This window comes from Schistocerca nitens, chromosome 5 (genome assembly GCF_023898315.1).
Source record: "Schistocerca nitens isolate TAMUIC-IGC-003100 chromosome 5, iqSchNite1.1, whole genome shotgun sequence".
Taxonomy (NCBI): Eukaryota; Metazoa; Arthropoda; class Insecta; order Orthoptera; family Acrididae; genus Schistocerca; species Schistocerca nitens.
In genome coordinates, this window is record NC_064618.1 from 856,472,054 (window position 1) to 856,484,118 (window position 12,065).

General features: G+C 37.7%; 1 protein-coding gene across 3 annotated transcripts in view; it reads right to left on the bottom strand.

The window, feature by feature from the left end:
• Positions 1–3,396: 3,396 nt before the first annotated feature.
• LOC126259278 (RNA-binding protein Pasilla) overlaps positions 3,397–12,065 on the bottom strand; it is an 88,849-nt gene continuing 80,180 nt past the window's right edge. For all 3 annotated transcript variants that reach the window (XM_049955920.1, XM_049955921.1, XM_049955922.1), the window contains exon 7: positions 3,397–5,324. In XM_049955920.1, the coding sequence (XP_049811877.1) occupies positions 4,845–5,324 (480 nt within the window). In that variant the 3' untranslated portion in view covers positions 3,397–4,844. The remainder of the gene's footprint in view (positions 5,325–12,065) is intronic.

Here is a 12,065-nt window from a genome sequence, read left to right on the forward strand (position 1 = left end):
CGGGGCAAATCAAGTTTCCTCCACACTCTCCAGGCCTTATGCAGCTTGATTTCTTCTTATGGGGCACAGTAAAAGATGAGGTGTACAAATGTAAACACATAACCTGGACACACATTGAAATGAGATTCAAGCAGTGTGCACAGAGATCCTATTGGACACTTCGGTATGACGTACAGAATTCAATGGCGACTCATACTCAGAAATGTATTGTTACTGAAGGCCACCAATGTAAACATTAATTAGAAAGAAAGTACATTTACTTTTCAAATTGGACAGAAATCTAACTTAGTGGAACAGAAAATAAAATCTTCTATAACAGTTCACCATGTATATACACTTTTGGAAGCACCTTACATCACTGTTTCTGGAAACATTTTTTTCCCTACTGCCAGTCTATTTTACATCTCTACGTCAACCAACATCAGTTATTTTGATGCCCAAATAGTAAAAATCATCTACTTCTTTACGTAGTCACTTCCTAATTCCCTCAGCATCACCTGCCTTAAACTGAATATGTTCTGTCACCCTTGTCTTATTTCTCCTTTCCACGACACTACCCACTCTGTTCAACTGATCCTCCGTGTCCCTCCGACAGAATTACACTGCCATCAGCAAACCAGCACAAGTCAAAGTTTTATTTCTTCTCTCTGAACCTTGATTCCCTTTCCACGTTTCTCTCTGGTTTCCTTTACTACCTGCTCAATGGAGATACACTGCAAGCCCATCTCACTCCCCTTCACAACTACTACTCCATTGTCATGTCCAACTCTTATAACTGTAGTCTGGTATCTGTACAATTAGGAGGTAACCTTTTACTCCAGTTGTTTTACCTGTTCTACCTTTCAGAATTTCAAAGGATGTAGTCCAGTCAACATTATATGTACTTTCTCCAAATCTATGAATGTTATAAATGTAGGGTTGCCTTTTTTCGATCTATATTCTGAGATTTGTTTCTCTACACTTCTCCAGAACCCAAACTGATCTTTGAGGTTGGCTACTACAAGTCCATAATTCATCTGTAAACAATTAGTGTCAGTGTTTTTGCAACCAACACTAACTAAACCAATGGGCCTTTGGAAAACGAATTTCTCAACAAGTAGAATAGTTTTATTGTGGTATGTTTGCCCAAGGATTTCAATAATTCTAAGACTACGTCATCTACTGGTGCCTTGTTTCAAGTAATATCTTTCTGTGCATGAACCTTTTGATACATGCTTTCCATTCTTTGCTTGCTACTGGCATGCTATTTGAGCTATTGATATTCTTTCAGCTGCTTCTCTTTTCTACAAAGGTTTCTTTAATTTTCCTATATATGTACCATCCATCTTTACCATTGTCATGCATGTTTCTACATCCATTAGTTAAATTTGATGTATAATGTGTTGAGGATTTCTTCTTTATGCCTAGTTGTTCATCTTTTACCCTTACTAAACCATCTCTCTAACCTATCCTGTTAACTGTTGCCTAGTAGTACCACAAAAAACTCTACAATCTTTGGTTCTCCCATCTCCTTAATTTCTCATCTTTCTGCAATTTCATTAGTTTTTATCATAAGTTCATAACCAACAAACTGCAGACAAGAGTCTGTATCAGCATCTGGAATTTTTTTGCCATTTAAAATTTGGTTTCTAAATCAATGTTTTACTATTATATAACCTACCTGAAACATTTTGGCACCGCCACATCTCTTCCACATATACAACCTTCTTTCATTATCCTAGAACCAAGCTTAGCATTGATTAAATTGTGTTCTGTGCAAAATTCTATGAGACAGCTTCTCATATTATTCCTTTACTCAGTCCACATTCTACTACTTTTCCTTCTCTTCCTACTATCAAATTACAATCACCTCATAGTTAAATTTTTGCCTCTTAATGAAATGATACCTGCAAAGCTAGTAGATATATGAATTAGCCCTACTGTGGAGGCTATTGTGTGTATTTTGTCTATACCAATGCATTCACTATGTTGTTCTGGTAACCCTCCACTCATCTGACGAGAACTCTTTGTTCTTCCTTCGTCCGCACTTCACTAATTCCAAACATCAACCTATCCATTTCTCTAAATTTTCTAACCCACAGACCCAACTGAAGAATCTAACATTTCACACTCTGAACTGCAGAGCACCAGATCTGTTGTTTCCAATGGCAACATCCTACTGAGTAGTCCCTGGCTAGAGGATGGCATCATCATTAAAACCTGCACTAGAGCTACATGTCCTCAGGAAACACAACAGCTGTTGTTTTTCCTTGCTTTCAACCATTCACAGTGCAAACCCAGACTGTAACCCTTGCAACTACTGAAAAGGCTGATGGCTTTCCAGCAAACATGATAGTCTGCACACTCCACAGATACCTCCTCTGATGTGGTTGCACCTACAGTATGGCTACCATCTATATGTATTGATGCACCCAAGTCGCCTCTGTGGCGACACCCATAGCTCACAGGGTAAGCTTCAGGACGAGGAGTTGAAAAACACACGCTGGACATTAATAAAAAAAAGTCAACTAAAGAAAATTCCTCGAATTGGTAGAAAATGTGGTATACAAAGCAGAAACTCCATTTGCATTTTACAAATTTAACACTAAATCTGGGTTATTTTTCACTTACAAAATTCTTCTGCCCAACTCCTTTCATCCTTGAAACCAGTTTGTGTGTGTGGGCGCAAAACACACACGCTAAATGTTATAAAATGTATTGTTGCGTCTTATGATTCCCAGCAATTTTCATCCACTGCAGTTAATTGCAATGATCAGTTTGACAGACATAGTCAGATAGGTGCCTACTACTCCCCATCCTTCAGGTAACAATTTCAGAATGTCCGAAAACTTTGTTATATGGACAGAAAATAAATAAACAAACATATCATTAAATACTAACATAGACAGCTGCTGTTCCCTTAGCAACACAGTTATTTGTCATATTACTAAAAATGCATAATGCACATAAAACTCACATCACAACATAATGCTGTCATGAAATTTATTTTTAATGAATCAATGATTTACACATGAAAATGAGTTTTCTTTCTATAAACATCTTCAAACATGCCATCCTTTTTACAAATATAAGATTTTCCAAAATATTTCAACAATTTGTATCAATTAGGGAAATGTGAATTACTGGAGAACTGAACAATTCAGTCTGCTTAACAAGACATGTCCAAAGTAACAAAACAATCAAGTACTTGAAGTTCCAGAAAATGGAAGTACGTCACTCTGTATTACGCAAGAACAGATAATAAATATAATGGAATTGACAAATGAATGACTATGTAAAATGGTATTACATAGTAAAAATATATACACACATACATAACATAGCAATCATTTTTGCTTTTATTACTGCGTAGCCAATATACCCAGGCCTCCATGTATGGCACCAAAGTCTAATCTTCCCCCCCCCCCCCCCCCTATAGAAAACAGAGTTTCTAATTGTTGTATGCACCATAATGAGTCAGAAAAAATTATATCATCCATAGTTCACTTACTTAAAACAATTTAATGAACAGTTAATGATATCTTAGGTCCTCAAATACACCTATTTTCAAATAAAATAAAAAAAAAATCAAGACATCTATAATGAAAATTTTAGATAACTCTTAGGAACATATTAGAATTTATAAAAACGGAAAAACAAAGATCAACAAGAGATTTCTTGCTCACATATTAATTTTCTCACAATTTCTTGCTTCCAAGAAGCACTGTACAACATACATAAATAGTGTATAATTTTAGAGAAACCTTTCTGGAAAATTTCCACCAACTAAATTTACTGCCAAACAGTCATGATCTTTGTGTCAGTAGGGCAAGTTGTTCTCCTGTACACTATCTATAGCTTAATGGTAATAATAATGAAAGGTACTGACAATAAAAATATAATGGTAACTTGACATTGAAGACACTCATCTATACAGTAGTTATCACATTTCACCAATGAATCTGATAATGATAAAACACTACAACTTGAAAAATGCATATGGACGTCATAACTCACAACAAGGATGCGAGTTCCACTCATTTCCCAACACCACGATTAATGTTATGAGAAAACACGACATGCTATTAAGCACAGAAAACAGAACCATAATCCCTTGTGGAAACTACCTACACAAATACTACATCAATGCAGCTAACACAAACACTTTATCAAAGGATTGTTGTCAACAAGGGTGCAGAATGTTCATATAACACTGAAATATATTTATCACAGAACAAAGATTATCAGTGTGCTACCCATACAAGGCAACTTTCCGCAAACATTTCATCCACTGAACACACTCCACACATTCATCCCTTAACAGATCTCTCTCATGAGTTAAACTTTATTGTATAACCTGTAACAGTGATGCAATGATGTGACATTGAATGTACAACAAATGCTCATGAGTGGAAAAAATGGGAAGCGTTAATTATGAGCAGGTAAAAATATTTCTATGTTTAAAGTTAACGAATGTCATGTCAAAATAGACTGCCCAATTACTTACAACAGACTACAACCCGAGAACATTTGAAAGAAATCATTTGCCACAAAGTACATTAATTATTGTGACAGGATTGCATGTAAGAAAAAAAGGCAGCTAGCTACATAATCACAAATGGGGTGATGAGATACATCTGAATACATATATTTACAATACATTACAATGAAGAATGCACATGAAATTAATGTGTAACAAATTTACCAACATATGTCATGTAATTATGGAACAACTGACAATTTTCTGCAAGTGTTTTGCTTGCTGCCTATTCTGCCAAAATGACGGTGCCAGCAACCGCCTTGAAGGAAATTAAGTAATAGCTCAACTTTTTTGTGTTTTAAATTCAAAGCTATCCTTGCCAATGTTACTGCAGAATAGGACCTAGAGATCCATGCCTAGCCCGTTTGGCTTCCTCCTCACTTACTCTCTGCTCTATGAGGTAACGGGCATTGGTAATGGCATTGGGTGTTCCAGATATTGTCACAATACGGTTCCTAGTACCAGGTGCGAATGTTCCTTTCTTTGATATTTGTATGCTCGCTCCCGACAGATGTTGGATTTCGACAAGTGCACGGCCACCAGGGCCCAGTATTGCACCAACAATGCTTTCACTTATTTCCACATCGACCTTCTTGTGGTCTGCCTTGAGATCTACACCTGCTCCCTTTAGCAGTGGTGAGACTGCACCACCTGTGCCTAACCCAAACGAATTGCTGTTGAGAGATGCAGGTGAGGCCACACCTGGAGAGCTCGCTTGTCGCCTGAAAGGATCGTAGCCGTCACTCGGGCAACCAAAACGGTCAGTGGAGCGTGGTGTGGGACTGGGGCTGCCAATTGCTGACACCTGTATCAAGAGAAATTTAGGTATTGTTATTGCTACTAGTATGATTATAATAAAACATTTCCAGTTATACAACTTCCAACATTTCTGGCTTTCCAAAATTACTAAGTTCTGGAAAAATGTAGCACAGCCGAATAACAATTATTACAAAAACCACCACAATGATATTCTTAAAATATAATGCACAAAATGAAAGTATGGCTTTCCTTAAAGACAGCTCTACTGTTCCCTGCATCATACTTTACTGAAGAATAAATTTATCTTATTTACAGCCGTATATCGTGACATATATAGAATACGTTGTAGAGAGAAACAAGATATTAAAACAGCTTTCTTAATTTGCCTCATCTCAAACCTGCAATAGTTATCAACACTACCAGATAAATGCCTAAAACAACTTACTATCTACCTCTTCTGTATTTAACCTCTGCACAAGCACAGGTAACAAACATTTTACCATGCTATGTGACTTACAGAAAAAAGTCTCTTCATTATTAGGAAATATTAAATTACTAAAGAGAAACTGACATGACAAACTTTAAGTACACAGTTAACTTCCTTACTTTGGTAGGCTCGATTTTAAAACAAAATAACCATGCTGCACTTTTATTTTCCATCACTCTACACTTCTACAACCACAGCTGCAAATTATCAACTACTACAAAACATTTAAACTATGTGCCCTGGCTGTATAATTTTGATTTTCTATTATATAAACATGTTTCACTGAGATGTTTCGATGCTACTTCAGACAGAGAAAGCTTCGGTGTGCGCAGCCAAGATCTGAAACTTTTTTACCCCACTGATGATTACTGTTGCAAAAACCTGTAAACCTTAAGTTATTCCTCATAAAACACAGTGTGGAGTGGTAGTGTTTCAGAAGATGAGTAACCCATACCGAAACATCATACAAAATGCAGAAAGCATTCAAAGGGATAAATCCAATAACAGACAAAAACCACAGATAGATAAAATTACCACCAGTCAAGGTCTAGTGTAACAGTACTGCTGTTCCACAAACAACACAATAACAAACTTGATGCACTGTGATTCAAAAAGAATATTTAGTGAATTTCTTCCTATCCACAATAAAACAACATTGAGACAAGAATCTTTCACTTTCATTGCACTAATAATCAAATGTAACAGGCTAATTTACTACCACTTAAACAAATGACAACTATGGAAAACACCTTATGTACAACATATCAAATCCATTTTAATAGGTAACTGTGGAACTGCAAGAGGAGTTAGGAGGAGGATAAAACTTTTTTCAAACGATGTCCTGCCTTAGAGCTTGTTGCTGCCTCCCCCTCCCCTCCACATGCATGGCTACATCCTCCTGCTTGTCTATGCTGTACCAGCACTACAGCTTGACTGGTTTAGGGGCTCTATTGGGTGAGGAGAAAAAAGCAGAGATAAGGAAAAGGGAAGCAAGAGTGGCTGATGGCTGGGAAGAGGAGGCAGGAAGAACAGAGGATAGGAATGAGGTACCAGTGAGCTCACTCTGGCAAAGGCAGGAGGGGACTTATGACTGGTTCACAATGACATGGGGTAGGGGATTGAGAGGGGTAGACAGAACAGAAGAAGAGAGAGACTGGACGGGAAGACGATAGTGAAGTGGGAGGGGGGGGGGGGGAGGGGGGCATTGAGACATGGGTGGTGGTCAGTGTGGGATGGGGGTAGTGGAGAATGAAGCCAGGACGTGCACGATAAAATTCTATGTCGTAAGGAAAAATCCCATGGATGTAGTTCCGAGAAGATGGTATTTGGGTGAAGATCCACGTGGCATGTGTTGTAAGCCACCAGTGAAGTCTAATATGTTGTGCTCAGTGACTTGTTCCATCAATGAGTAGTCAGCCACAATTTTTTTGGTGCCCATTCAGTGTAACACACTCAACTTCAATGGCAGCTTCACAATCCAGGCCATAAGGATCCTCACCACGAATCCCAGCTCCTTTGAGCTACAAAGATGGAATTTGACCTTACGACGCATCTCTTGATCTTTCAGTCCTCCTGGTCTCAATACCTCCCCCCCCCCCCCTCCCATCCCCTTTGCTACTCACACCCTCCTGTCCAGTGGCTCTACCTCCCCCCTCCCACATCACCACTCTACATCATGGTGCACCATCTGAAACTCTGCCTACCTGTCAGAGCAAGCTCACTGGCACCACATTGCCGCTGATTGCATTTGCTGCCTCTTCCAGCCATGATCTACTTTCTTCCCCACTTAAGATTCTCCCCATCACCCACTGCATATGAAGCAACAGCTGACCCCAGTCAAACTGCAGTGTCAATACATGTAGCTATGAAGGAGGTGTGAGAGTGTAATTGTTGTTAGTTAGGGTTAGTTATTCGATTTTTCCAACATGGTAAGAAGTTCATATGCCCAAGAGTCAAACAAAATATTGGAAAACATAACAAGAACAACATTTCTATGTTTCTCACCTCAAAACTGACATTCTTATTTTGACATTTCCACAAATGATTGATTTGGTAACTTTATACTGAATGCTCTTACATAAAGTTGCCACCATTAACACAGGAACACTTTTCTCAAATTTCCATTCAAAAGCTTCATAGCTTTCAGCTTGTCCACATGAGCAAATCAACTGCCAAATGAAATGAAAATACCCTACCAGCTGTTCACACTGATGAGTTTACAATGCAGTTATGATATTTCCTTCTCCAAATCATTGATATGTACATAACATGCATATAATTCATAAAATTAAATTAAATGGGGATCAGTTTCTCAAAACTGTCTCTTCAAAACTACGTGGTTTGCTTCTTTAATTACTTTGCAGCACTTCAGTTGTGCAGTACGAAATTGCAATGGGGTTCAAAATTCAAATTACACAGTACATCCCCCCCCCAAACTCACTTGGTAAGTCAGATCAGAAGGCTGGAAGGAAGGTAAAGCTGCTTTTTTGCCTTACTATCACTTAAAAATGCCCCTCCCCCCAAACACACACACACACACACACACACACACACAGTGCCTTTCATCAGTTGAAACTCAATTTGTACTTCGTCTGTTACTTGCATTGCTGTTCACCTACGAAATTACTTAATTCAGTACCCTTTTAAATTTTCCAACATATTTTTGTTTCTATTTGCCTTATTTTTACTTCTGCCATAGACTCACTCTTGATGATGATCTTTTGGTTGCTGGCATCACCATCCTTACTTATCAACCTCATTTCAGGTTGTGTTATCTTCTGTGTGATTTTTCATGCTATGTCAATCTGTAAACTACTTATATATTTAAACAAGGTCAATTTTATTCCAGTGATACATTTCAGTTATCTTCTTTATGTTTGGGTGCAGCACAGCCATCAAACATTTAATTCAAGATATCACAATTCCACTGGGGCTATAATCTGAATAAAATTTGTCATTGCTCTTGGCAGATTTGAATTACATGATCGTTATCAACTGTCATATACATAGTGTGTAAAAAAGATGCATATACAAATTTATAGAGTTATTAGAGGGGGTAAAAAAAAAAAAAACCACTTCTACTATGTGACACAAATGTCACGGGTGCACCTTTACCTTGCTAATGGCCCTTAAAAAGTTTGATGCAGGACTTCCTTAGGCCACTGTTCATAGTTGCTTTGACTGTTTTGTATCCAACATGTTGACATTGGAATCTCATTTGCAACACAATTACATCATATTACTAGGAAGGATAAGCTTTAGTTATTGTTTATTATGTAGTGTTTACATGAAAGTTCTTACTGAAGTTTACAGGTACTTTCAGGTTGATTACACTCTAACCGTCTTATCTAGCACGCATCTCGTTTGTGGGCAGGCACAATGCAACAGTCTAGCAGAAAGGTGCAAATGTAATACTTCAATAGCAAACTCAACAAGTTGTGGCCACAATATCACAAAACATTAAATATCCTAACATCAGTAATCGTAATAGACATTTCAGTGCAACTGTTTGGGGTTTATAACCTTCACTGAAATTCATTTCACTGGTACTGTAATGCTCCATTTGCAATCTAAAATATGTTTACATTCCCAGTCCCACTCTATGATTATAGAATGACACCGTAAAGAACAAAAAATGTTCTGAAATACTTCAGCTGATGGTTGAACTAACATTTGGTGTGAAATCCTGGGATACATCTTTTACACCAACGTCTCAGAGTCTGTTTTATCTTGGCCAAAATTGGCCTTTGTAGCTCTCCTAGTCAATTTCTTCTATTTTTCCAAATTAAATTGTTACTTATTTACTTGTTTACCCTGGCCGTACTATAGCCTTAAGACCCTCTCTTACACTGCAGTAGATACCCGAAGTTTACAGTGCAGACATCCACATTTTTATTGAACACCTACCTTACTTGTAATATCTACTTTGCATTTATCAAAACTAACCAGGAAGGCAAACATTAAGCTCTTGCCTCCTTTTTCTGACTTTTGGTAACAATATTAGGATTGCAGAGTATCATGTCGTGGATTCACAAGTGCTCCTTATTACTCTCTCTGATTTTCTTCATATGTAAATAATCTGAAGGTCAGTGTGTAGACATCAGAAAAAAAATTCTACAACCTACAAAAAATTCAAGATTAGAATATCTCCGAGCACAGTTAAGTACAAAACATTGAGTTTATTAGCATTATTCCCGGTACATGAATGCACACTGTACAAGCCATAATTGCAAAATCACTGGTTCGATTCTCATTAGTAGCAACTTTTTCTACTTTTATTTAAATTTTTTACTATAATCTAATGGAAATGTTGACAAATACTGAATCATAATTAAAATAAAACTTTTTTACTTTTAATTACTGGTTGTATGAAAATAAATTTGATACAAATTTGAGATATATATATCTCTCAACAATGCTGTTCAGTCTCTAGAAATAAAAACTTACTTTTATTTTATATTTGATGTTTTGCATTTGTGTACCAATTTTACATGTGGTTTGCAATTAAATATAAAAGATGATATTTTTATTGAAAAGTATTCTTCAATATTTGTTCATTAATATTTTCAGTTGTTAATAAATATGGAATCTAAATAAATGTAAGAAGTTGTTACTACCAGGAATCAAAACAGTGACTTTACGATTACGAGACTTCTACGTTACACAATTAACGACAGGGATCATTTTAACGCACTGAAAATTTTTTGTGGCTAGCAGCACTCAGAAATATTTTTATTTGCGAAGGCAGTTTCAAGTATTGCATCTTACTGCTTTTAGAAATTTTTGTCTGGGCGTCCTGTAAATGTGAAGAAAATCAAAGAGAACAAGTTCTTAGGTATTCTTGTCAGATAAAAGTAAAGGCAGATCTATCATTATTTCAAGTGATAAGCCATTAGTTCAGTTTTGAAACTGAGGCTGTTTGATATGTCTCTGAGGTTACATGGAAGTGTTTCCTCACACAGGACTTTACTTATATGGGTGGTATTAGAAGGAACTTAATTTAGTGAGATACTTTCATGTCACAAGTACAGCATTATAATAGTTACTCACTTCAGATTAATGCAAAGAATAATGTGATGTAGCTCCTTACTATGACATTATCTTTACTGTAAATTCAACCACCTTTGACAATTTTCTTAAAAACAAAGCCCATCTTCTGCCTAATGTTAATCGAGTGAAATCTATATAACAGTAATTTTCGTTACTTCCTGGGAAATTTAATGACACATTCCACACACAGTGATCACACTGAAGTTTGAGGCTTGACGCATACCATAAGAAAATACAATATTTTGTGACATTCATCAATGTCATCTTAGGTGAAATGCTGTGGAACACTTGCATGATCCCCACTTAACTTTGTACATCTGAAATAGATTATACGTGTAAATAAAGTCTTTCATTTACATTTAACCTTGCATAAAAAAAGTTACACAGTATAGAAACAGGCTTGAGGTGCAATAAATGGAAAAGGAAGTTCCCGAATGAAAAAAGGAGTCACTACACAGTTCTATGACCAACCAACCCAGGGGGAGAGAGGGGGAGAGAGGGGGAGAGAGGGGGAGAGAGGGGGAGAGAGGGGGAGAGAGGGGGAGAGAGGGGGAGAGAGGGGGAGAGAGGGGGAGAGAGGGGGAGAGAGGGGGAGAGAGGGGGAGAGAGGGGGAGAGAGGGGGAGAGAGGGGGAGAGAGGGGAGAGAGGGGGAGAGAGGGGGAGAGAGGGGGAGAGAGGGGGAGAGAGGGGGAGAGAGGGGGAGAGAGGGGGAGAGAGGGGGAGAGAGGGGGAGAGAGGGGGAGAGAGGGGGAGAGAGGGGGAGAGAGGGGGAGAGAGGGGAGAGAGGGGGAGAGAGGGGGAGAGAGGGGGAGAGAGGGGGAGAGATATCGATCTTTATAATGGCCCTCTAATATTTTACTTTGATTACCACAAACATGCAAATTAGGGCATGCCTATTACATATTTTAATCTGCTGAACAATTTTACATTCTAGAAAATTTGTACTTCACTATTCAATATTTTAGAATCAGCTTAGGCATTCAACCATTTATCTAATGATTTCACAAGTTTTAAACTTTCTCTATAGGAACTTCCTGGAAAATTAAAATTGTGTGCCGGAATGGCACTCTACACTGCCTATTGCTAAAAATGCTCTTACTGATTGAGCTATGCAAGCACAACTGACAACTTGCTCTTGCAACTTCAGTTCCGATAGCCCCTCTCTGTTATTATTTGAACTTCGCAGTTACTCTACATACCAAGTGGTACCAGTACTCTTGAAAGAACGGATATCATAGAGAAACCACCCC